The sequence below is a fragment of the Mercenaria mercenaria genome, chromosome 12 (genome assembly GCF_021730395.1).
Source record: "Mercenaria mercenaria strain notata chromosome 12, MADL_Memer_1, whole genome shotgun sequence".
Classification (NCBI taxonomy): domain Eukaryota; kingdom Metazoa; phylum Mollusca; class Bivalvia; order Venerida; family Veneridae; genus Mercenaria; species Mercenaria mercenaria.
In genome coordinates, this window is record NC_069372.1 from 29,575,725 (window position 1) to 29,603,285 (window position 27,561).

Sequence of the window (27,561 nt, forward strand, 5' to 3'; positions counted from 1 at the left end):
CATTTCTCAAGCTACAGCTTTCAAATTTGGACCACATGCATGGACCACATGCACAGTGTTGTGTACGGAAATGAAATTTGACCTTGAGCTAGTCAATAAGTCTTGAAATTTGGAACACTCAAAAATGGCACATTGGTGGGCACCAAGATCACTCTGTGATCTCTTGTTGTTTGTTGTTTTGTTATTTAACGAAATCTTCAATGTTTATCGATATTAAATGGAACTTAGAAGTGAAGGTACAATAGTGAATTTAAAAGGTACAATACAGATTTTTTGTCTGTCTGTTCATATTTAATTGTGAAATACAAGCCGATTTTTTACAGAATTTATATAGGTATATAATGAATATGCATATTATCTTTGTGTTCTGGTCGGATGATTTTTCACCCAATTATTGCCCTTTGATTATTCAACATTAGTATATTGTAGGACAATACTTGTCCAGAGTATTTCTCAGCAACCACTAGTTGGAATTAGCCATACTTCATAGGAAGCCTTACTATCAAGACGAGATGGGCAGTTTATTAACCAGGTTTTCAACGAAAACCTGAGTTATTAGATTGGGGTAGATGTCGGTCGGGCGGGCGGGCGGCGGCGGCGTCAAACTGGTGTTTCCGGTCAATAACTTTTGTTTCGGTAAAGATATTTGAATAAAACTTGGTATGTTTGTAGCTTATATCAAGACAAAGGCTGGGATTGATTTTGGGGTTTCTGGGGTGAAGGTCAAGGTCACTGTTACTTAAAATAGAAAAAGGGTTTCCGGTCAATAACTTAACTTAGGAATGAGCTATCATGATGAAACTTGGTGTATAGAAAACTTATTTAAAGTTGTAGCTTGGGATTGATTTTGGGGTTTCTGGGATCAAGGTCAAGGTCATTGTTATTAAAAATAGGGTTAGGGTTAGGGTTAGCATATCTTCTACATGCATGGAGGGATTTTGATGAAAGTTGGCACAATTGTTCACCATCATGAGACGGAGTGTCATGTGCAAGAACCAGGTCCCTAGGTCTAAGGTCAAGGTCACACTTAGAGGTCAAAGGATACAAGAATGAAAACTTTGTACGGAGCATATCTTCTTCATGCATAGAGGGATTTTGATGTAACTTGGCACAATTAAACACCATCATGAGACGAAGTGTCTTGCGCAGTTCCCTTCTTTAGAATTACTTCCCTTTGTTGTTACTATAAATAGCTTATATTGTAACTTTTTCATTACTAGACGTAGGGAAAAATCGAGACCACTTTTCTGTAGTACAACATGCATGTTACATCCAATTTTGAGGTGTATTTTGACCAATCTCTACCTGGTAAGGATTTCTGTGTGGACTACTTCCCTTAGTTGTTACTATAAATAACTTATATTGTAACTTTTTTTATAATTGACCGTAGGGAAAAACCAAGACCACTTTTCTGTGGTACAACATAGTTGTTACTTTCTAATTTTAGGTGTATTTTAAGGTATCTCTACCTGGTAAGGAGTTTTTTTGTGGACTTAGAAAAACAAAAGAATTACAATGATTACTAAACAACCACAAAATTTAAATTACATCTGCAAATACAGGTGCTAGAGTAAAGAAATTTGCTGTGACGGGTGTATATTGTGACATTCTGGCACTCTTGTTTATTCTTATGAAAAGTTTTGAAAACCTGGTTTCGTGGCATTACCGCGTTTCTTGTCTTTGTTTCGGTTGGATGATTTTTAGCTCAACTATTCAAAGAATAGGGGAGCTATCCTACTCGCCCCAACGTGAGCGTGAGCGTTAGCGTTAGCGTGAGCGTCACACAAATGTTAAAGTTTGCGTACCACCCCAAATATTTTTAAAGTCCATTGAGATATTGCTTTCATATTTTGCATACTTGTTTACCATCATGACCCCAGTCTGTAAAAAGGAGGAGGCAACTCTATCAAGCATTTTGACTGAATTATGGCTCCTTTTTGACTTAGAATATGCTTATTGTAATGTTAAAGTTTTACTCATTGCTTATATTATACTATCAAGCACTGAGAATAGTCGAGCACGCTGTCCACTGAAAGCTCTTGTTCACTGAATTATTGTTCTTTGATTATTCAACATTAGTAAACTATAGCGCCATCATGGTCAGGAGTATTTCTCAGCAACCATTGCCTGGTATTCAGCAAAAATTCATAGTCAAGAGGAGGTGCACATATTTTCTTCATTATCCACTGGAATGAGTTTTCAGTGATATATTGCCCTTTGATCATTCAACATCAGTAAACTATAATTATGTGCCCAGCCAGTATAACTTCACTTTAGTTTTTTTAATATGCAAATTTTGGGCAGCATCCATCGGTTTTACCAATACTTTTTGTTTATGTATAGACTTGAGGCGGATAATGGGTAGAATTTCAGGCACCTGTGTTTCAGTTTCACATTCTAAAAGTAGGTTTTAGTTCTCCATGAAAAATAAAGGATTACAAAGTAACAAAATCGAGTTGAAATATTACAGTTACTATTTGTGTAGACTGAAACCATAAAAACAAAGATACAAATTCATGCAATTTCACAGAAGGTTACAGAATGGTAAGAATGTTTTACCTTAGGCTTTATCTTATCTGTAGTATTGAACAATAAAGAAGAAGACTGTGGTGATGTGCACTCTCCGGCAGATATCATAGGGGCTCTTAGGTCAAGGAGATGGGTTATATCCCATGACCAACAGGTAAGAGTATTTTATTTGGTATGGTAATTCTATCTTTACCTTAACAAAGGTTCTGTAACCTCCTTGGATTTGTCCAAATTATTCCACTTGACTGCATGCAGGAGCTACCAGAGTATAAAAAGGAAGAATAAAATCTTTTTACAACTTCTCATCAACCACTGGAGCGGACGCAGTGGTCCAGTGTTAACACTGTTTGACTACGAAACCAGGGGTCGTGAGTTCGAGCCCCTGCTCCTCCAACTAAAAATTACTAACACCGGGATAAGAGTCCCGTGTATGGATGCTTCACACCTGGCACGCTAAAGATCCAGGGAAGCTTCTGGAATTGGAGCGTCTTCTGTATCTTGCACTATCTTCCTACTAACAGTACTTACAGTCTTCTGGAGGAGTCGCCCATATGGGTTACCAGCGGGGACTATAAATAAGCTTACCTACACACACACTTGATGGATGTCCATCAAATTTGGTCAGATATACTTGAATAACCTTTCTCAAGTTCTTTAAAATGCTTTGCTCCATTTGTTGCACTTAATGTACAGCAGAGCTACATAGAAAAACTTTAAACACCTTCTTGTCATGAACCACTCAATTGATCTTCACCAAACTTGGTCTGTAGCATCCTTGTTCTGTTTGACTGTACTTCAGGAAATAAAGAAATAGATTTAACATTTTCTTAATGTAGACCATTGATGGATTTTCACTGAAATTGTTATGATGTCTGGTTAGTGACTTCTGGTTTTTCATTGCTCTATTAAATTGTCTACACACAATGCAGAAGCAGAGAGTTTAGCAATAACTTGTGACATTCATTGCAGCCAGCTAAAAAGCAACACTAAAATTGTTACTTAGTAGGGAATCGATCCTACTGATTTTCGTCACAAAGCGATCCTACTGATTTTCGTCACAAAGCGATGAAAATCGAAATTGATCCCTCTACGGTAACATGCGATATATACCGAATGAGATATACTATTAACAAATTAAAAAATGTGGTCTTCCAGCACGTGCACAGAGTGTCTGACTTCGGAGTTTTTTTAAGAATACGCTTTTTCCTTGTGCATAATAAGCATCTACAACACTTGTCCGAACCACATTGTCTTGCACATCAGTAGAGATATGTGCAGTATTGTTTTTTATTACAAAATCTACCGTTACATTGATACAAATGCGTATTTCTAGGCTAGCTAATGGACTGTAATGATTCCTGATTGAGGCACTGCCTTATTTCATATATGACTGATAATAGATTTCTGCAAAGAAATGGATTGATGATAGTAAGCAACACAATCTGACTAAAGTACATCTCCTATTACGCTACGCATAGGATCTGAGAACGACCTATTGATAGCCTCGTTCTGACGACCCTTTCGCTAGGCAATCAGAGCTTAACTTACAACATTTTGCAAATCTACACTTAACCTTGATATTTTATATTTACAATTCTTATATCGTAATGTGTCAGATAGCCGGTTAGCTCAATCGGTAGGCCACTTTCTCTCTAAACGAGGGGTCCTGGGTTCGAGCCCTGGCATGATTGCACATTTTTCTTACTCTTTGACATTCGAACAAGTCGTCGAACAAGTCGTCTGATTGGTTCAAATAAAAATAGCAATACTGGAAATCCAAAATATACAGAAGACGTATGTGAATGGGTCGTTCTCAGATCTTTGTTTAGAAGATCAAGTACTTAAGTCAGATTGGTAAGCAACATATGCTTAATTCACAGTTGGTATATTGTATATCTCTAAGTGAATATAAACAAGCTATTTGAAGAGTTTCATTAATGCATTATTTCACTGCGCATACATGTCAAGAATGTATTTATGAAAAATATTTAGTCAGAATGAAACATCGCATAGTCATATTTTTCAGTGCTAAACAAATTGTACAGAGCTCTATTGAAATTGCAGGATGCACATGAATTGTTTAATGTTTTTACTTCAACACTTGATGAGGAGAGCACAAAGTTCCCAAGGATATTGCCTCTGTTTGACCTTCCTGCACTAGAGGTATATATCTAATCTTCTTCCATAATAGTACATGAAATATGTAAGCACTGTGTAAAAAAAGTCAGGGATGAAAATTTGCTACAGAATTTGCAGTTTTACATTTCCGTTGACAACTTGTTTAGATGATGAGGAGATAACTTTGGCGGTGCCGATAGTTTGGGTCTCCAATTTTCTCATGTGCTTATCTTGGTTTTGATAGTGTGATTTAGAACATCTGTCTGCCTTTACAACCTATCACTTGCAACTAAAGCAACACCTGTGATATTCAGACATAGAACATTTATGATTTTCTTTAAGTAACTTAACACACCTGTATGGAAATAACCTAGGATAATTGGCACAGGTAAACTGGTAAATAATGGATCAGATATATTGGCACAGTAATAACATATTGTCACACATCATTCAGAGCTCCATGTAAGAGATGAATTGAGGTAAAATTGCATTTAATAGTGAACAGTTCATGTAGTATTATTTCAGAAAATCTTGAGATATATAATTGTACAAGTGTGTGTAATTTCTTTGTGTAGAGTTCCAGCTTGAGGTACCAGCCGTCGAACATAGCATTAACAAAGACAAAAGGTCTGTTACCAGTGTTGCCATGCCGTGAGTTGGACAATCCATTTCGTATGTTGTTTGCCAGCCAGCTAGAATGTGTTGACTGTAAATACCGGCACCCAGTGAGATATGATCTCAGTGACAGTCTCTCACTCAGTTTTCCTAAAACTGCTTGGGTAAATAATTTCTGTATGTACGGTTTCCTCAGCTGGTAGAAACAATGGTTTGCCTTTACAATGTTTCTTTCTTCAGACACATGTAAACCTCTTTAAAATGTTGACATAAAGTTAAAAAAATTGATGTGTGGTCTTTCGTTAGTTAAATCAACAACAAAGCTCTGTAGTGAATAAATATTCAATGCAGTGTGATTTTGATACATATGACAGAAGGCATTGATAGCCTAGTGATACTGCCCTGCTTTGAGGCCTGGCTGCATCGTACCAAAGACGTGAATAAGGTACCAGTAGCTCCTTGCTTGGCACTCAACATTAAAAGAGGAACTGGCTTATCTTTTCCTCTTGGTGTTAGATACCATTAGGAATAAGGTGTTTTGAGTGATTGATTAATATAAGTTGTGGAACTTGTTTCACAATTAACCAATACAGGTGAGACAGTATGAGCTATGTCGAGAAAAATAGGTTGTCCAGTTTTTAGCTCACCTGAGCAATGCTTAGGGTGAGCTAGTGTGATCACACTGTGTCCATCGTGTGTCCGTCCGTCGTCAACAATTGTGTTTAAAAGACATCTCCAAAAACCACTGACTTGATTTTGTTGAAACTTGGCATGCATGTTCCTTGGATGGTCCTCTACTAAAGTTGTTCAAACGGTTTCCGCTTGGTTGCACATAGGGGCCGCCAGAGCTAAAAATAGAAAAATCTTCAAACAACATCTCCTTCTAAACCAATGGTATATTGAAATAATTTCACCCAAATGGTCCTTATGTCACCCTCTAATAAGATTGTTCAAATTATACCGATTCGTCAAAAAACATAGCCGCGAGAGGGCGTGGTCACTTTTCCCTATATGTATATAGTGGAAATTTAAAAAAAAATCTTCTTGTGTGTAACTGCTGGGCTGATTTTAAACAAATTTTACACAAATGGTCCTTGTGTGACCCTCTACTAAGGTTGTTCAGATTATACCGATTCGTCAAAAAAAACATGGCCGCCACATGGTCACTTTTCCCTATATGTATATAATGGAAACTTCAAAAATCTTCTTGTTAGAAACTGCTGGCCTGATTTCATAATAGTTATACTCGAATGGTCCTTGTATGACCTTCTACAACATTGTTTTAATTTTTCTGATTCATCAGAAAACATGGATGCCAGAGGGTGTGGTTACTTTTTATCAAAACTTTCTTTAAACTACTAGGGTTGTCCCAGAAAATCGTGAACTTTGTTTATTTTTTCGAAAATAAGCCACACATCAAATAATTATTTCAACTGGTGTTATTTCAAAGTATACTTTCTACGACTATAAAGTTTAAAATTAATTATCTGTCATATTATTGGAGTATTTTTTAAATAATGGACGTCAGTCAGTGGTAATCAGCGCACACTCAGTTTTCCTCCTACAAAAAGAAGTGGCGTCCTTTTCAAATTCATGTAACTTTCCCGATATACATCCAGGCCCTTCCCCAGAAATTTTTGAAGGCGCTGGGGTAAAGTTTGCGCGGCGGGATAAGGGGTGGGTGCGGGAGGGGTTTCCCCTCCCGTGTTTGATTTTTTTTAAAAAGTCGAACCCAAATGTTGCTTTTTTAAGTATACCATATGCAAAAAAACCACAACAACATGTATTTCATTACTTCTACATTTTCACATAATCATATAACAATCAATATATCATATACACTACACAGATGTCCACTTCTTTTGTAAGTATTTTCGAACAACACATATGTCCTTCCACTTCTTTTGTACTAACACTAACAACAAATAGGCATTTTTTTTTCATGTAAGTGTCTGTCTTTGGCACTGTGCCATTCCTTTACTGCACCATTGAAATTAAAGTCATTCATTTTTTTGTCCCTGCATGGATACCATGAGTAAGGCATTAAGCGCTTTCATGCTCACTGGTGAATGGTGGGTGGTCTTTACACTTTCAACTGCTGAAACCTCTCACAATCTGAAAGTACAAAAAAAAGTATTTGTTATTTTCCCAGAGCAAGGATAACCAAGGATGGATTTATATTGTAGAAATTCCTAAGATTTGACATTTGTGTTCTTCTGCACAATGAACTGCAACAGTATTTCTGTTAAATATTTGTTGGTGTTAACAACACCATTGCAGCTTTTTTACACACAGAAGCAGGTTCTGTATTTCAAGTTTAACTATGTATTTTACTGCAAGCAGCAAGTTTCAGAAAGAACATGATTGTATACACACCAGCTGTGGACGTTGGTAGAAGCAGTCCCACTGTAGCGACTTTGCACAGGTTTTGGTGAGACTCAGACAGATTACCAATAATCCACTCCATTGTGCTCAAAGTGTTCATCTGTGGTAAGGGTGGCTTTTGCCTGTGCCCATTCAATTTAATAACCGCACAGTCTTGTTCAAGGGAGAAGTGTGATGAAAGAGCCTGAAATGAAACATAAGTTACAATGACATGTTTCAATGACTTGACAAAATGAATCATAACTTTTTTGTTGTTGATAAGTTTCTTGTTTGTTTTTTCTTCTAAAATTCTTTGGTTCATGATGCTGTAAATATATTCAGTAAATAGAAATTCTAAATAAATCAATGTTTATTTAGCATAGAAATATTGACTTCCTTGAAATACAGCAGAAGAGAATTCATTCATCCCTTTTACTGACTAGCCCGGTTCTTTACCTGAGAAAGTAGGCAGTTTATTTGGAACTGGTCTTTCCCAGGAACGATGGTTAGGTAACCTGCCCTAAATTTTGTAATTCCACTGAAACTTGTATCATTTGGTCTTTTCATGTTTACTTTGAGAGATACAAAAGCAAAGTGAAACAAAAATATCATAGTAGATAAAGTTTAATATTTAGAAATTAATAGCACCATAAACAATACAGGACAATACAGTAGTAATTAAACATCCTCGAAAAAGTTTGCTTCAGTTCATCTGGAACAATGAATTCAAACTTCAAACAGTCGAAGAATCACTGGTCATTTTTAATAAAGTTGCCTTTCTCTGCTAATTATTGCACGATAACAATTAACTTACCTATGCATGCCGCCACCAACTGTTATTCCATTTCTTTGCATAGTCTAATTATAATCCTTAACTAATTATATTCCAATTACCCCTGTTCCAATTAACCGCAAACTTGTGAAAACACAGACTTTCGTCAACACGTGTCGTATTTAAACCCTTATCAGCTGATCAGTACACGGTAAACAGCTAGCTACACTGTGTATTCATAATTTACCTGAGGTATCTCGCGGGGATCGCTTACTGATTTAAGACGCTGCGCTAATAATTGAGGCACCGCGCGGGATATTTAAGCGCTGCGGGAAGCTATATTTCGTGTTTTAAGCGCCGCGGTATGCGGCTGGGGAAGGGCCTGACATCTCACACGATTAAAATTTCTATCCCCGTTAATGGTAACGTGTGGTGCATAATAATGTTGCGTTTCAAGTCTTTGGCATCACTTTCGTTAAAATAGTGATGTAACTCTGAAAGTCACGGTCGCACGCACTTTCAGAAATGACTACATCAGATAAGTTTGCGGCGCAGAAAGTTTTAAAAGCATTTTGTCGCCCTCTCTTTGAATCACTCGCCCAACTTTCCTTAAAACATTTGTACCACGTAAAGACAAGTGTCCTGCTTATATTTGCCTGACTTCCAGAATTTTCCACTTCCCATTTTGTTTGTGAAGGAGTCACACTGCGACCTACACAATATTTTATTAATACTTCCTGCGCCGTGACATTTTCTGACATCGTAATTTCTGAAAGTGCGTGCGACCGTTACTTTCAAATTTACACCACCATTTTAAAGCAAGTGATGTCAAAGACTTGAAACGCAACATAATTACGTGCCAAACATTGCAATTAACGTTAATATAAATTTTAATCCTATGAGATGTATATCGGGTAAATTACATGATTTTAAATGGAAGCTGCTTCTTTATTTAGGAGGGAAAATGAGCGTGCGCCGACTAGCACTGACTGCCGTCCATTATTTAAAGAATACTAAAATAACATTAAAGTTATTAAATTTTAAACTCTGTAGTCCTGGCCAGTATACTTTGAAATACCATCAGTTAAAATGATTATTTCATGCGTTGCTTATTTTAGAAATAAAAAAAATGTTCCCGATTTTCTGGGACAACCCATGTATATCTCCTCCATGAAATGGATTTTGATGAAACTTAAAACAAATGATCTCTTGGTAGCCCTCTTTCAAAGTTGTTCAAATGGTTCTGGTTTATTGAACATATGGGTCTTTTTGGTTAAAAATAGGTTTTTAGCTATCAGACTTTAAAAATCCTTTTCTCTAGAGCTTTGATATTTGGCATTTGATAGAAGGGTTTGACTCTTCACCATACTTGTCCAAATTATTACCCTAAGGGAAAAAAATGGCCACGCCCCTGTGTCTGACATGTACTTACTATTTTTAACTCACCTGAGCACTTCGTGATCGCCCTGTGTCCGTCGTCAGTCGTCCGTCCGTCTGTCGTCAACAATTTAACTGTTAACACTCTAGAGGTCACAATTTTGGCCTAATCTTAATGAAACTTGGTCAGAATGTTACCCTCAATGAAATCTTGGACAAGTTCGATATTGGGTCATCTGGGATCAAAAACTAGGTCACCAGGTGAAATCAAAGGAAAAGCTTGTTAACACTCTAGAGGTCACAATTTTTGCCCAATCTTAATGAAACTTGGTCAGAATGTTATTCTTAATAAAATCTTGGACGAGTTCGATATTGGGTCATCTGGGGTCAAAAACTAGGTCACCAGGTCAAATCAAAGGAAAAGCTTGTTAACACTCTAGAGGTCACAATTTTAGCCCAATCTTAATGAAACTTGGTCAGACTGTTAACCCTTAATAAAATCTTGGATGAGTTCGATATTGGGTCATCTGGGGTCAAAAACTAGGTCACCAGGTCAAATCAAAGGAAACGCTTGTTAACACTGTAGAGGCCATTTTTATGACTGTATCTTTATGAAACTTAGTCAGAATGTTAATCTTGATGATCTTTAGGTCAAGTTCGAATCTGGGTCTTGTGGGGTAAAAAAACTAGGTCACAGGGTCAAATCAAAGGAAAAGCAAGTTAACACTTTTAAGGCCACATTTATGACCATATCTTAATGAAACTTGGTCAGAATGTTAATCTTGATGATCTTTAGGTCAATACGTCAGGTGAGCGATACAGGGCCTTCATGGCCCTCTTGTTATATGAAACTTTGATAATCTTTTTCTCGTAATCAATAATGGCTAGGGCCTTGATATTTGGTATGTGATATCAGATTCGTAATTTCTACCGTAATTACTCAAATTATTGCTACCATATTTGCCCTAGGTTCAAAAATGTGTGTGAAATGTGTATGATATAAGCTAACATAGAAGAAAATTAACTCTGTGCTAATACAAGCACACTTGAAGCCTTGTACACAGGTGAGTGCTTTAAGGTCAGTGACCCTCTTGTTCATCATTTATGATATATACATCATTTAGTAATCACATAGGTATTTATTTTTATGCCCCCAAAGGTGGGCGCACTGTCTGTCCATGCGTCAGTGCATGCTTGCGTGCATCTGGTAAATTCTTGTCCGGGCTGTAACTCTGCCATCTTATAAAAGGATTTTGAAATAAATTTGTTTAAGTGTTCACCGTTATGAGATGACATGTCATGCGCGAGACCAAGACTCCAAGGTCAAGGTCACACTTAAGAGGTCAAAGGTTAACATGGTCTGTTTCGTGTCCAGTCCATAACTCTGCCATCCATGAAGGGATTTTAAAATAACTTGGCGTAAATGTTCCCCATAATTAGAGGACATGTCATGCGCAAGATCCATACACCTACCTCCAAGATGAAGGTCACACTTAGAAGTCAAAGGTTAACATGGTCTGTTTCTTCTCTGTCCATAACTCTGTCATTTATCTATCAGGAATTTGAAAATAATTTTACACAAATGTTAACCATATTGAGAAGGTGTGTCATGCTTATGAGGTCAAGGTCAAGGTCACATAATGATTCATACCTAAACTTTTCTGGCATATTTTGCACGGACAGCTGTAGCTTTATTGGGCATGCTTCTGGGGCATCTGTCACTAATAGTGACAGCTCCTGTTTAATTTTAGAAACTTAACTTGTAAAATATTTTACACTATTCAATTCTTGCAGAGTGCTATTAAGTTAGAAGTTTTATTACAACGTTTCATCACATCAGAAATAGTGCAAGATGTGGATTGTCCAGGATGTAAAAAGATGCAGGTACAGAAGTTGAGAAACATGGAACAGGAAGGAAGTTGGGGTAGTGTGCCTATGATTGACGAGAACCCCAAATCCTCTTGCCTTAAAAGACTCACTATTGGAAAGGTAAGGTCATACATTACAGTACCACCATTAGAAAGGTAAGGTTATACATTACACTCATTATTGGAAAGGATATGTTATACATTACAGCTTCACTATTGGAAAGGTAGGGCTATACATTACAGTCTCACTATTGGAAAGGTAAGGTTATACATTACACTCTTTTGATTCCATAACTCATGTTTTTATTTCGATGTAAATGAGATGTGGAACCAAAATTTGTAGTCCTGTTTGGCGCCATATAACCTATACTGTGTTGGTGAGACGTAAAACCCAAATAAATGAATACATTACACTCATTATTGGAAAGGTAATGTTATACATTACAGACTCACTATTGGAAAAGAAAATGTATACATAACAGTCATAAGGTTATACATTACACTCACCATTGGAAAGGTAAGGTTAAACATTACAGTCTCACTATTGGAAAGGTAAGGTTAAACATTACAGCCTCGCTATTGGAAGGTAAGGTTATACATAACAGTTTCATTATTGGAAAGGTGAGGTTATACATTACAGTCTCACTATTGGAAAGGTAATGTTATACATTACAGTCTCACTATTGGAAAGGTAATGTTATACTTTACAGTCTCCTATTGAAGGTAGGTTATACTTACGTCTCATATTGGAAGGTAAGGTAATACATTACAGTCTCTCTTTTGGAAAGGTAAGGTTATACATTACAGTCTCACTATTGGAAAGGTAATGTTATACATTACAGTCTCACTATTGAAGGTAAGGTTATACATTACAGTCTCACTATTGGAAGGTAAGGTAATACATTACAGTCTCACTATTGGAAAGGTAATGTTATACATTACAGTCTCACTATTGAAGGTAAGGTTATACATTACAGTCTCACTATTGGAAGGTAAGGTAATACATTACAGTCTCACTATTGGAAAGGTGAGGTTATACATTACAGTCTCACTATTTGAAAGGTAATGTTATACATTACAGTCTCACTATTGGAAAGGACAGGTTAACATAACAGTCATAAGGTTATACATTACACTCACCATTGGAAAGGTAAGGTTATACATTACAGTCTCACTATTGGAATGGTAAAGTTATACATTACAGTCTCACTATTGGAAAGGTAAGGTTAAACATTACAGTCTTGCTATTGGAAGGTAAGGTTATACATAACAGTCTCATTATTGGAAAGGTGAGGTTATACATTACAGTCTCACTATTGGAAAGGTCAGGTTATACATTACAGTCTCACTGTTGGAAAGGTAAGGTTAAACATTACAGCCTTGCTATTGGAAGGTAAGGTTATACATAACAGTCTCATTATTGGAAAGGTGAGGTTATACATTACAGTCTCACTATTGGAAAGGTAAGGTTATACATTACAGTCTCACTATTGGAAAGGTTAAGTTATACATTATAGTCTCACTATTGGAAAGGTGAGGTTATACCTTACAGTCTCATTATTGGAAAGGTAAAGTTAAACATTACAGTCTCACTCTTGGAAAGGTGATGTTATATATTACAGTCTCATTATTGGAAAGGTAATGTTATACATTACCGTCTCACTATTGGAAAAGTAAGGTTAAACATTACAGCCTTGCTATTGGAAGGTAAGGTTATACATAACAGTCTCATTATTGGAAAGGTGAGGTTATACATTACAGTCTCACTATTGGAAAGGTAAAGTTATACATTACAGTCTCACTATTGGAAAGGTAAAGTTATACATTACAGTCTCACTATTGGAAAGGTGAGGTTATACCTTACAGTCTCATTATTGGAAAGGTAAGGTTATATATTACAGTGTCACTATAGGAAAGGTGAGGTTATACATAACAGTCTCATTATTGGAAAGGTGAAGTTATACATTACAGTCTCACTATAGGAAAGGTAAGGTCATACATTACAGTCTCACTATTGGAAAGGTAAGGTTATACATAACAGTCTCACTATAGGAAAGGTGAGGTTATACATTACAGTCTCATTATTGGAAAGGTGAAGTTATACATTACAGTCTCACTATAGGAAAGGTAAGGTTATACATTACAGTCTCACTATTGTAAAGGTAAGGTTATACATTACAGTCTCACTATTGAAGGTAAGGTTATACATTACAGTCCCATTATTGAAAGGTAATGTTATACATTACAGTCTCACTATTGGAAAGGTAAGGTTATACATTACAGTCTCACTATTGGAAAGGTAAGGTTATATATAACAGTCTCATTATTGGAAAGGTCAGGTTATACATTACAGTCTCACTATTGGAAAGGTAATGTTATACATTACAGTCTCATTATTGGAAAGGTGAGATTATACATTACAGTCTCAACATTGGATAGTAAGATTATACATTACAGTCTCACTATTGGAATGGTAAGGTTATACATTACAGTGTCACTATAGGAAAGGTGAGGTTATACATTACAGTCTCACTATTGGAAGGTAAGGTAATACATTACAGTCTCACTATTGGAAAGGTAAGGTTATACATTACAGTATCACGATTGGAAAGGTAAGGTTATACATTACAGTCTCACTATTGGAAAGGTAAGGTGATAAATTACACTCATTATTGGAAATGAAAGGTTATACATTACAGTCACACTATAGGAAAGGTCAGGTTATACATTACAGTCTCATTATTGGAAAGGTGAAGTTATACATTACAGTCTCACTATTGGAAAGATGAGGTTATACATTAAAGTCTCAACATTGGAAAGGTAAGGTTAACATTACAGTCTCACTGTTGGAAAGGTCAGGTTATACATTACAGTCTCAACATTGGAAATGTAAGGTTAACATTACAGTCTCACTATAGGAAAGGTCAGGTTATACATTACAGTCTCACTATTGGAAAGGTAATGTTATACATTACAGTTTCACTTTTGGAAAGGTAAGGTTATACATTACAGTCTCACTATTGGAAAGGTGAGGTTATACTTTACAGTCTCACTATTGGAAAGGTAAGGTTATATAGTCTCACTATTGGAAAGGTGAGGTTATACATTACAGTCTCACTATTGGAAAGGTAATGTTATACATAACAGTCTCACTATAGGAAAGGTGAGGTTATACATTACAGTCTCAACATTGGAAGGTGAGGTTTTACATTACAGTCTCACTATTGGAAAGGTCAGGTTAACATTACAGTCTCACTATTGGAAGGTAAGGTTATACATTACAGTCTCACTATTGGAATGGTAATGTTATACATTACAGTCTCACTATTGGAAAGGTAAGGTTATACATTACAGTCTCATATTGGAAAGGTAAGTTATACATTACAGTCTCACTATTGGAAGGTAAGGTTATACATTACAGTCTCACTATTGGAAGGTAGGTTATACATTACAGTCTCACTATTGGAAGGTAATGTTATACAGTACAGTCTCACTATTGGAAAGATAAGGTTATACATTACAGTCTCACTATTGGAAAGGTAATGTTATACATTACAGTCTCACTATTGGAAGGTAAGGTTATACATTACAGTCTCACTATTGGAAGGTAAGGTTATACATTACAGTCTCACTATTGGAAGGTAAGGTTATACATTACAGTCTCACTATTGGAAGGTAAGGTTATACATTACAGTCTCACTATTGGAAGGTAGGTTATACATTACAGTCTCACTATTGGAAAGGTAAGGTTATACATTACAGTCTCACTATTGGAAGGTAAGGTTATACAATACAGTCTCACTATTGGAAGGTAAGGTTATACATTACAGTCTCACTATTGGAAGGTAAGGTTATAACATTACAGTCTCACTATTGGAAAGGTAAGGTTATACATTACAGTCTCACTATTGGAAAGGTAAGTTATACATTACAGTCTCACTATTGGAAAGGTAGGTTATACATTACAGTCTCATTATTGGAAAGGTGAAGTTATACATTACAGTCTCACTATGGAAAGGTAGGTTATACATTACAGTCTCATTATTGGAAAGGTAAGTTATACATTACAGTCTCACTATTGGAAAGGTAAGGTATACATTACAGCTCACTTATTGGAAAGGTAAGGTTATACATTACAGTCTCACTATTGGAAAGGTAAGGTTATACATTACAGTCTCATATTGGAAGGTAAGGTTATACATTACAGTCTCACTATAGGAAAGGTAAGGTTATACATTACAGTCTCACTATTGGAAAGGTAAGGTTATACATTACAGTCTCACTATTGGAAGGTTAAGGTTATACATACAGTCTTCTATTGAAGGTAAGTTTACATTTAGTCTCAATTGAAAGTAAGGTTATACATAGTTCATATTGAAAGGTTAGTTATATTAAGTCTCACTATGAAGTAAGTTATACATTCAGTCTCTATTGGAGGTACTGGTTATAAATACAGTCTTTTTAAGGTAAATTATAAATTACATTCAACTTGGAAGTATTAATTAAGTTATTAAAAGTCAATAAATTACAGTGTATTGGAAAGTGAAAATACAGTTACAAAGTAGTAACTACAGAAGGAAGGTGGTTTTCATTATTACGATGAAACAATTTTACTTAAGCTCACTATTGGAAAGGTAAGGTATACATTACATCAATTGAAAGGAAGGTTATACATTACACTCATTTAAAGGTAGTATACATTACACTCATATTGGAAAGGTGGTATACATTACAGTCTCACTATTGGAAAGGTAAGGTTATACATTAATCTTTCAACATTGGAAAGAGGTAACAAAGTTCCGTTGGCGATAAACTTCTGTGTTGTAACGTACAACCAAATAAATGAATACATTACATTATTGGAAAGGTAATGTTATACATTACAGCTCACTATGGAAAGGTAATGTATAAGTTACATATCACTTTGGAAAGGTAAGGTTAAATTACAGTCTCACTATTGGAAAGGTAGGTTAAACTTACAGCTCCTATTGGAAGGTAAGGTTATATAATCTCATTATTGGAAAGGTGAGGTTATACATTACAGTCTCACTATTGGAAAGGTAATGTATACATTACAGTCTCCTATTGGAAAGTAAGTTATACATTACAGTCTCACATGAAGGTAGGTTTACATTACAGTCTCACTATTGGAAGGTAAGGTAAACATTACAGTCTCCTTTTGAAAGGTAAGGTTATACATTACAGTCTCACTATTGGAAGGTAATGTTATACATACAGTCTCACTATTGAAGGTAAGGTTATACATTACAGTCTCACTATTGGAAGGTAAGTAATACATTACAGTCTCACTATTGGAAGGTAATGTTATACATTACAGTCTCACTATTGGAAGGTAAGGTTATACATTACAGTCTCACTATTGGAAGGTAATGTTATACAGTACAGTCTCACTATTGGAAAGATAAGGTTATACATTACAGTCTCACTATTGGAAAGGTAATGTTATACATTACAGTCTCACTATTGGAAGGTAAGGTTATACATTACAGTCTCACTATTGGAAGGTTAGGTTATACATTACAGTCTCACTATTGGAAGGTAAGGTTATACATTACAGTCTCACTATTGGAAGGTAATGTTATACAGTACAGTCTCACTATTGGAAGGTAAGGTTATACATTACAGTCTCACTATTGGAAGGTTAGGTTATACATTACAGTCTCACTATTGGAAGGTTAGGTTATACATTACAGTCTCACTATTGGAAGGTAAGGTTATACATTACAGTCTCACTATTGGAAGGTAAGGTTATACAATACAGTCTCACTATTGGAAAGGTAAGGTTATACATTACAGTCTCACTATTGGAAGGTAATGTTATACATTACAGTCTCACTATAGGAAAGGTCAGGTTATACATTACAGTCTCACTATTGGAAAGGTGAAGTTATACATTACAGTCTCACTATAGGAAAGGTCAGGTTATACATTACAGTCTCATTATTGGAAAGGTGAAGTTATACATTACAGTCTCACTATTGGAAAGATGAGGTTATACATTACACTCATTATTGGAAAGGTAAGGTTATACATTACACTCATTATTGGAAAGGTAAGGTGATATATTACACTCATTATTGGAAAGGTAAGGTTATACATTACAGTCTCACTATAGGAAAGGTAAGGTTATACATTACAGTCTCACTATTGGAAAGGTAAGGTAATACATTACAGTCTCACTATAGGAAAGGTAAGGTTATACATTACAGTCTCATTATAGGAAAGGTAAGGTGATACATTACAGTCTCACTGTTGGAAAGGTAAGGTGTTAAAGGTCTATGAATGTGACCATCAACTTCTGCATATCAAAATATTCGTCAGAATATGTAGTTTTCAGGACTGCCTGGTGCCAGTTTCTAGTCACTGGGCAAAGTCCTCAAATTCAAGATGGCCGCTGATACATGAAAATGACATCCAATATATAAAATTGCAAAATAAAAGTATTTAACGGTTATAAATTCATTTGGAATTATTACAACATTTTTAAAGTTATAAATTTGCAAAATTATATGCGTAAATCAATATTTAAAAAAACTTTTTGACACATATTATACCATTTCTATATGGACTAAAATGTGACGAATACTATTTTCTTGAACATATGGTCAATATACTTTGTTTGTGTGCTTCCATTTACTGTTGTACCTTACACTATGCAATCCAGAGTTGGACAAGTGATAATAGATTGTAATAACATTATTATTTTGTTAAAAGGGTACATCTAAATTATTGATAACATATATATATAAGTGGGTGGGGTAATTCAATATAAAATATATTTATTGATACGTGAAATCAGAAACAAATTAATTATCATCTTTGTGATGTGTACATCCCACTATATATATTATCATTATCAAAACAATGTAAAGTACAAAATATATATTTAGACGAAAATGTAAAAGTATCTATTTAAAAACATGGCCGCCAAGATGTTTTTGCTCTGACTAATATTATATACTGGCAACATTTTCTTTGAAGAATATGCTTCAGCGTGTTGATTTCCTTGCGTTATACCAGTCGTACATAAGTTGATTATTCAATTGTGTTGTGATTTATAGAGTAAATTGTAATATTTCTTTGACATTTATAAAATAAACGAAACAGCATATAGGTGTATATATGCATACCAGATATAAGTTATAAATGTAAATATTTATATACATATCTAATGAATACTTAATAGTTAACAGTTTAGCTCATCTGAGCACAAAGTGCCTTGTGAACACGATAGATACCACATTTTGCAATGGATTTTAATCAAACTTGCACACAACTTGTATTGGCATAATATCTTGGAACCTTTAGGAAACTGGCCAGGTCCTATCATGGGTTCCAGAATTATGGCCCCTTAAAGGGCTAAACTTTGCTATTTTGGCTTTTGCAGCCATAGAGAGACTTTATTTATGGTTTGATAAAACTTGCAAAGAATCTTTAGCAACAATATGCCTTGGATTCCATGATGAATCTGTCAGATCCAAAAGTAGGTTCCAGAGTCAGGGCCCCTGATTGACTTCTGAAAGAGCCAGAATTTGTTAATTTTACCTTGTGAGCACAATAGAAGTGATATTTTACATTCGATTTTAACCACACTTACACATAACTTAAGTCACAATAAGATCTCGGTTTCCTTTGAAAACTAGTTAGATTCCATCATGGGTTCTAGAATTTCTATTTTGGCCCTTTCAGCCATATAGAGGTTTCATTTATGCTTTGATTTGAAACTTGCAGAGAATGTTTATCTTGATGATCTCTAGGCCAACTTCGAAACTGGGTCATATGAGATCAAAAACTAGGTCACCAAGTCAAATCAAAGGGAAAGCTTGTTAACACACCCTAGAGGCCACATTTATGACCCTATTTTCATGAAACTTAGTAAGAATGTTTATCTTGATGATTCTTAGGCCAAGTTAGAAACTGGGTCTAATGGGGTCAGAAAGTAGGTTACATGGTCAAATCAAAGGGAAAGGAAAGGAAAAAACACTTTTGAGGCCATATTTATGACTCTATCTTCATGAAACTTGGTCAAAATGTTCATCTACATGATTCCTAGGCAAGGTTCGAAATTTGATAATGTAGGGTCAAAAACTAGGTCACACGCACAAATGAAAGGAAAAGCTTGTTAACATTCTATGGGCTATATTTATGAACCTACCTTCATGAAATGTGGTAAGAATGTTCATCTTAATGATCCATGCCAAGTTTGAAACTTGGGCTTGTGGGGTCAAAAACTAGGTCACCACAAATATCAAAGGAAAAGCTTTTTAACACTGTAGAGGCCACATTTATGACATTATCTTCTTGAAACTAGGTCAGAATGTTTATCTTGATAATTCCAAAGCCAAGTTTAACATGTGAGCAATATAGGGTCATCATGACCCTCTTGTATTACATGCTCATTTGTTTTTTAATTGCAGTTGCCCCAGTGTTTATGTTTACATATGCAACGGACCCAGTGGTTGGACAGTGGTATCCCACTCAAAAAATACGAACATGTGATATTTCCTGAAGTCTTGCATATGGATGATTATGTCTACACCAAGTGTGAAAAATCAGGCAGAAATGGTCTACTTGGTGGAAAAGCTTTGTTTGGGTTTGTAATTTATATACATGTATATAGTTTAGCAATGGTAACATAACGGGATATTGCCAGTCCTAAAGGACATGCAGGCAGATAATCTTACCTACTTTCTTACCTACCTACTGTTGTTTTTAGCTCCACTATACAGAGAATAGAGGTGTAATTCTGCTCGTGTCAGCGTGTCACTTTCTTGGTTAAAGTTTTTTGGCAACCTTTGTTTTTCTGTCATATCTTTGTTACTATTGCTTATATCTTACTGTTAGTTCAAATAAACATTGTTTAGCATACAAACAAAGTATGTGCAGGGGCGGGTCCATTATACCCAAGGTCAAGGTCACCAAGGTGTTATACTTTGGTTATTTTTAAGGTTAAAGTTTTTCGGCAACCTTTGTTTTTCTGTCACATCTTTGTTACTATTGCTTATATCTTACTGTAACTTCACATAAACATTGTCCAGCATACAAACAAAGTATGTGCAGAGGCTGGGCCCATTATACCCAAGGTCAAGGTCACCAATTTGTTATATTTTTAATTACTTTCATGTTAAATTTTTTCTAAAGCTTCATTTATAGACATATCTTTGGTACTTTAAAAGATAATGACTTGAAATTAAAAATAATCCCCATAACTCTAATTGTATTTTTGACAGAATTATACCCCGTTCATACTTTTAAAGTTTTTTGGCAATCTTCGCTTTTTGGATATAACTCAGCATGCCCATTTACCATACACAAATATCAAATGCGCGCATAAAAACTGCTTGTTGGGGGTACATGCACGCAGAGATTCGGAACTCTTACATTCAACTGCCAAATCGGGACCACTCCCGAATAGTTGGTTAGTATTATACAAAGGAATAGACGATTTTCCAACTTTGAAATAAGATTGTTTATGATTTTCGCCATTTGGTAAAGGGAAACTACTCTCCGCGCTAACTGTCTACGCTAAAATCTAAGATTGCCATTACGTTCTGTAAAAGATCCAGTGGTCTATTATTTTTTTAAACAAAATTAATTTCATATAAATTATGTCTCCCACCACACAGTGGTTTGGGAGACATACTGATTTACTCCAGTCTGTGCATCAGTGTGTCTGTCACAAATCTTGTCCGCACTCTTAAGTCAAATATTTCTCATCAGATCTTCACCAAACTTAAAGAAAATAAGACCTCGACCAAGTTCGATAACTATCCAAATCGGTCCAGGCATTTTGGAGTTATGGCCCTTGAATTACCAAAAATCGGCCTTTTTACTCTTGTCCGCAATCTAAGTTGAACATTTCTCATCCGATCTTCACCAGACTTGAACAAAATGTGTTTGACCATAAGACCTCAGCCAGCTTTGATAACTAGCCAAAGCGGTCCAGGCATTTTTGAGTTACAGCCCTTGAATTACCAAAAAATCAGCCTTTTTACTTTTGTCCGCACTCTTAAGTCGAACATTTCTCATCTGATTTTCACCAAACTTGAACAAAATGTGTTTGACCATAAGACCTCGGCCAAGTTCGATAACTAGCCAAATCCGCCCTAGCACTTTTGAATTATGGCCCTTGAATTACTGATTGGATCCACTCGTCCATACCATCTAATTGGATCCACTCATCTAGACCATACAGAGAAAATAGACATTTTTGATAGGAACCATACGTCTGAACAGTCCAGACAAACAAGGAAATTGTGGGAGACATGCGCTCTTGCCCATTTGGCCTCTTGTCTTGTCTACTTTGTAAATTTTAGCCCACCTGAACTTTGTTCAGGCTGAGTTGTTAGTATAGGGCAATGATATGTCATTCATACTTCATCATCCTGCATCAACAATTTTACTTAAACTTATTCTCCTATGAAACTACCGGTCAGAATTACACCAAACTTGGTCAGTAGTACCCTGGCATGGACCTCTATCAATTTTGTTTAAATGGTATAGGTTGGCCTCTTGTAGATTTTGCCAAAGCTAAAGATAGAAAAAGCTTTAAAGGCGGTAAATCCCATATAAGCAACAATTCATTTTTAGCTTGACTTTTCGAAGGAAAAGTAGCGCTATTGCACTTGTTTCGGCATAGGTGTCGCCATTTGTTAAAGTTTTTGATAAAGTCAAATATCTCTGGCAAAGCTCTAGCTCAGAGTCAAGCACTGAGAAAAGTCGAGCTTGCTGTCTTATGGACAGCTCTTGTTGTGTATTGTAGTACCATAATAAGTTTATACTCATTATATGTTATTACAGGAATACTGTTATACCATTGCCATCTCAGCCACCAGTGTTGTCACCTACGTCTGGTCATATAACTCTTTTACGTGCTTTGAATTATGATTCACGTATCTCAGCACATGGTCTGTTTCTCCAACCTTCTTCCCCAGCATCTAGTCAGAACGCTTCAAGTCAACATGGCAGTGTTCAGTCGGACATTAATCACAACAGTCCAAAATCACAAGATTACACTTACAAATTGACAGCTGTTATAACCCACCTTGGTGATGTGTTTTCTGGACATTTTGTAACTTACAGAAGAAGCCCAGCAACAAAATCTGGAAACAAATACAGCTGTAAATGGCTTTGTACATCAGATCATGCAGTAAAGGAAGTGACACTTGATGAAGTTTTATCAACAGAGGCATACATGTTGTTTTATGAAAGACTTTGATGTTTTTGTACTGTGGAACCTATTCCAGCATAAAACTTTTCCTTGTATAATGTAGGTGTGTTTTTCAGTGGGGAGTGCGGTGAATCTGTCAGTCAGTCAGTCTGGATTTATGGTCCTTTACGTAATGAAGAATATACATAAAGTGCTTAAAAGTTTGTGTTGCATATATCTTGAAAAAATATTACACCTAGAGTCATGCAACCATGCAGGAATATTATCCAGAATGTAAATTTTTGCATTGTTGCTGTCTGTACGTCCGTATGTTCCAAAATCTTGTGTGTCCAATTCCTTCCACACTATTAGCTGAATTTGCTTCAAACTTTTACAGATGAAAAAGCTAGATGTACAAATGACCATAAAGGAAGACATTTTTTCTGTTACCATTTTTAATTGGCTAATCGGGGTTATAGGAATGGTTTCCGTCAGTCCGTCCATCCATTGTGTCTGCTCCATATAACTTAAACCCCTTGAAGGATTTTCATGAAAAATGTTCACCTCATCAAGACGATGTGCAGAACTTCTGAGTCAGTCATGTCGACTCAAGGTCAAGGCCACAACTCCAAGTCAAAGGTCTTCCATTTTGTATCCTCTCTCTGTATCTCCTAAACCTCTTGAAGGATTTTCATGAAACTTGGGTCACATGATCATCTCATCAAGACGATGTGCAGAACTCATGTGACAGCCATGTTGGCTCAAGGACAAGGTCACAACTCCAGATCAAAGGTTTGATCCTTCCATTTTGTGTCCATTCTGTATCTCCTAAACTTTTTTGAAGGATTTTAATATGACTTGGCTGTAATATTCCCCTAATCAACACGATCAGACCTGTTTACACCTTATGGATTGTCCGTATTTACTACAATTTTGCCGCAGAAACTACGCACTATGGATTTATAGTGAAATTCCTATGGAAATCAGTCATTTGCAGTAAAAAGTTTTTTGTTGTTGACTCCTTTCCTTTATTTGGAACACATTCCATTCTTTAGTTTATCTGTGTTACATAAACATTCATTCTTACTGTAGTATTCAAGCGTCGACATCACTGTTGCAAAGAATGGTTTCTCCGTTGATGAAAACACTGCATAACAGCAGGTAATGACGAATACTTACAAATATTTTGCGTAGTTTCAATAACCTTTTTATACTCCTAGAGAGAGCGTGTTATGGGCTCACCAGCAGCGGGTGGACGACTTCTGCTCCCTAACTTGAGCAATTCTTATCCGATCCTTTTAATACTTGGCTATAATAACATAAAAACGGTGTATTTTGTGACAGTTGGCGCTCTTGTTTGGTCTGATGATGTCCAGCTCAGAAACTCAATTGTCAGTGCTGAATATGGAAAGTTTCTTGTTTACAAGAAGTGGGTGGGGTACGGCAACATTGCATTCAGATACAACATGGCATACAGATACTTGACTTTTGGGGTTTTTATCAATATAAAATTTCAAGTCACTGTGCCTTGAGCAAATTAGTCAAAAATGTGCATAGAAATAACAAATAAGACTTCGTCAGTATTCACCTTAAACTTTGATCTAAATGGTTAACAGATACCAACATTCAACTTCACCCCATTGGTTACATTTTCTTTTGAAGCGTAAATAACCAAGGAAAACCAAATAAATCACAAGGATTCGAATTTGTAGAAAAAAGATTAACGATTAAACAAAATATTGTTAAATTATGTTGTGAAAAAAAAAAAAACTATTTTTAGAGTGATAATTAACCCTTAGGGTATTTATGTTTTCGACACTTTTGGTAGCCGTTATGAGATACAAGGGACGTTTTCACAAACAGTTTCTTTTACGTAATATCGGTTAATTGATTATTAAACGATCAGGTCCATGCTGATTATCATTACATCTCCTTAAATAACAAAATAAACAGGTGTATATCATTATTTGTATTTTTTTCTGCTGAATTTCAAATATAATTCATTCAATTTCAAGGGTAAGATTCACATATTAATCTGTTATCAACAGGTTATTATACAATAAACTAATCGGCATGGAACAGTGTATTCATTTGGAGCTCCTCAGTTATTTAGGTTTTGAAAGAAACGGTAAACAATCGGGTGAACTTTGGTATCTGTAAAGCACTTAGGTACATGTTTTAAGTGAACACAGGTTAAGTCTTTCATTTTCAACAGAATTTAAGATGTAAATAAACCTAAATCTCTAGAAAAAGGAGGTCCGTACCCCTAGAAAACCCCTAACAGGCTTGTCTATAGGTACAGATCCGTACCCCCTAGACACTTCCTATATTTTTATTATTATCAATGTTTTGTTGTTTAATCAATCTTTGTTGTGTAAAACACTGGTCGACTGTAAGTTACTACTGACAGATACCAAAAACTACTGATGATAAAACTTTGTCAGACTACTGACAGGCCAGCATTTTTAGCTCACCTGTCACAAAGTGACAAGGTGAGCTTTTGTGATCGTGTGGCGTCCGTCGTCCATCCGTGCGTCCGTCCGTCCGTGCGTGCGTAAACTTTTGCTTGTGACCACTCTAGAGGTCACATTTTTCATGGAATCTTTATGAAAGTTGGTCAGAATGTTCATCTTGATGATATCTAGGTCAAGTTCGAAACTGGGTCATATGCAGTCAAAAACTAGGTCAGTAGGTCTAAAAATAGAAAAACCTTGTGACCTCTCTAGAGGCCATATTTTACATGAGATCTTAAAGAAAATTGGTCAGAATGTTTACCTTGATGATATCTAGGTCAAGTTCGAAACTGGGTCACATGGGGTCAAAAACTAGGTCAGTAGATCTAAAAATAGAAAAACCTTGTGACCTCTCTAGAGGCCATATTTCTCAATGGATCTTCATGAAAATTGGTGAGAATGTTCACCTTGATGATATCTAGATCAAGTTCGAAAGTGGGTCAAATGAGGTCAAAAACTAGGTCAGTAGGTCTAAAAATAGAAAAACCTTGTGACCTCTCTAGAGGCCATATTTCTCAATGGATCTTCATGAAAATTGGTCAGAATGTTCACCTTGATGATATCTAGGTTAAGTTTGAAACTGGGTCACGTGCAGTCAAAAACTAGGTCAGTAGGTCTGAAAATAGAAAAACTTTGTGACCTCTCTAGAGGCCATATTTTTCATGGGATCTTTATAAAAATTGGTGAGAATGTTCACCTTGATGACATCTAGGTCTAGATCGAAACTGGGTCACGTGCGGTCAATAACTAGGTCAGTAGATCTAAAAAAAGAAAAACCTTGTGACCTCTCTAGAGGCCATATTTTTCAAGAGATCTTCATGAAAATTGATCAGAATGTTCATCTTGATGATATCTAGGTCAGGTTCGAAACTGGGTCAGGTGCGGTTAAAAACTAGGTCAGTAGGTCTAAAAATAGAAAAACCTTGTGACGTCTCTAGAGGCCATATTTCTCAATGGATCTTCATGAACATTGGTGAGAGTGTTCAGCTTGATGACATCTAGGTCAAGTTCGTAACTGGGTCATGTGCGGTCAAAAACTATGTCAGTAGGTCGAAAAATAGAAAAACCTTGTGACCTCTCTAGAGGCCATATTTTTCATGAGATATTTCATGAAAATTGGTGAGAATGTTTATCTTGATGATAACTAGGTCAAGTTCAAAAGTAGGTCACGTGCCTTCAAAAACTAGGTCATTAGGTCAAATAATAGAAAAACCTTGTGACCTCTTTAGAGGTCATATTTTTCAATGAATCTTCATGAAAATTGGTCAGAATTTTTTATCTTGATGGTATCTAGGTCACATGTGCTCAAAAACTAGGTCACTATGTCAAATAATAGAAATAACGATGTCATACTAAGTTCAACACTGGGTCATGTGGGGATAGGTGAGCGATTCAGGACCATCATGGTCTTCTTGTTTATTTTCTGGTTTACGGGAGATTTTTAAAAAAAATTGGGGGTGGGGGACAAATAAAAACCATAATTTTGAGCAGTCGACCAAATAATTAAAAATGAAACGTCCAAAAGGAAGGAATACACATTTTGTATAATTTGTATTAGATAATATCTCAGTATATTGTTGTTTTCTTTATGTGTAGCTTGTATGTATGATGCCATTTTTGTTTAATAAAAGAGACTCAGCATGTCAGGTGTAGACTTACAAAGTCACAAATGCTATGTATAATTTGTGTTTTTGTATCTATCTATTTTGTAGTATAAATAGACTTGTGGAAACATTTTTAGCTCGACTATACGAAGTATAAGGAGAGCTATCCTACTCACCCTGGCATCAGTGTCTTTGTCCCCACCTTGATTAAAGTTTTTTTTACACTTTCTCTATTTTATCCTTATCTCTGTAAATACTTGATGGATTAATTTTAAACTTAAAACAGTTATTCCTCATCATCACTCACATCATATGGCACAAGGGGCATAACTCTCACACAATATTTCATGAATTATCCCCCCCCCCCCACTTTTTACTTAGAATTTCAGGTTAAAGTTTTGATACTCTCACTCAATTTCAACTATTATGCCCCCCTTTGAAGAAGGAGGGGTATATTGCTTTGCAGATGTTGGTTGGTATGTAGAACAATCCGTTTCTGGATGATAACTCAAGAATGCTTGGGCCTAGGATCATGAAAGTTGGTAAGGAGGTTGGTCATAACCAGCAGATGACCTCTATTGATTTTGAGGTCTGTAGGTCAAAGGTCAAGGTCACAGTGACCCGGAACAGT

The 27,561-nt window shown here is 35.9% G+C and overlaps 1 protein-coding gene and 1 long non-coding RNA gene across 2 annotated transcripts in view; one reads left to right on the top strand and one right to left on the bottom strand.

The window, feature by feature from the left end:
* Positions 1-27,008, top strand: part of LOC123534967 (ubiquitin carboxyl-terminal hydrolase 30-like) — a 168,958-nt gene extending 141,950 nt beyond the window's left edge. The window contains exons 3-8 of the mRNA XM_045317470.2: positions 2,583-2,683; positions 4,594-4,692; positions 5,223-5,426; positions 11,570-11,764; positions 20,082-20,257; positions 22,465-27,008. Coding sequence (XP_045173405.2) covers positions 2,583-2,683; positions 4,594-4,692; positions 5,223-5,426; positions 11,570-11,764; positions 20,082-20,257; positions 22,465-22,882 — 1,193 coding nt within the window. The 3' untranslated portion in view covers positions 22,883-27,008. The remainder of the gene's footprint in view (positions 1-2,582; positions 2,684-4,593; positions 4,693-5,222; positions 5,427-11,569; positions 11,765-20,081; positions 20,258-22,464) is intronic.
* Positions 7,070-8,736, bottom strand: LOC128547299 (uncharacterized). Its single transcript, XR_008366436.1, has 3 exons — positions 8,441-8,736; positions 7,639-7,831; positions 7,070-7,377 (listed from the first exon to the last, which is right to left on the bottom strand). It is a non-coding gene; the product is annotated as an uncharacterized LOC128547299 (long non-coding RNA).
* Positions 27,009-27,561: the final 553 nt, after the last annotated feature.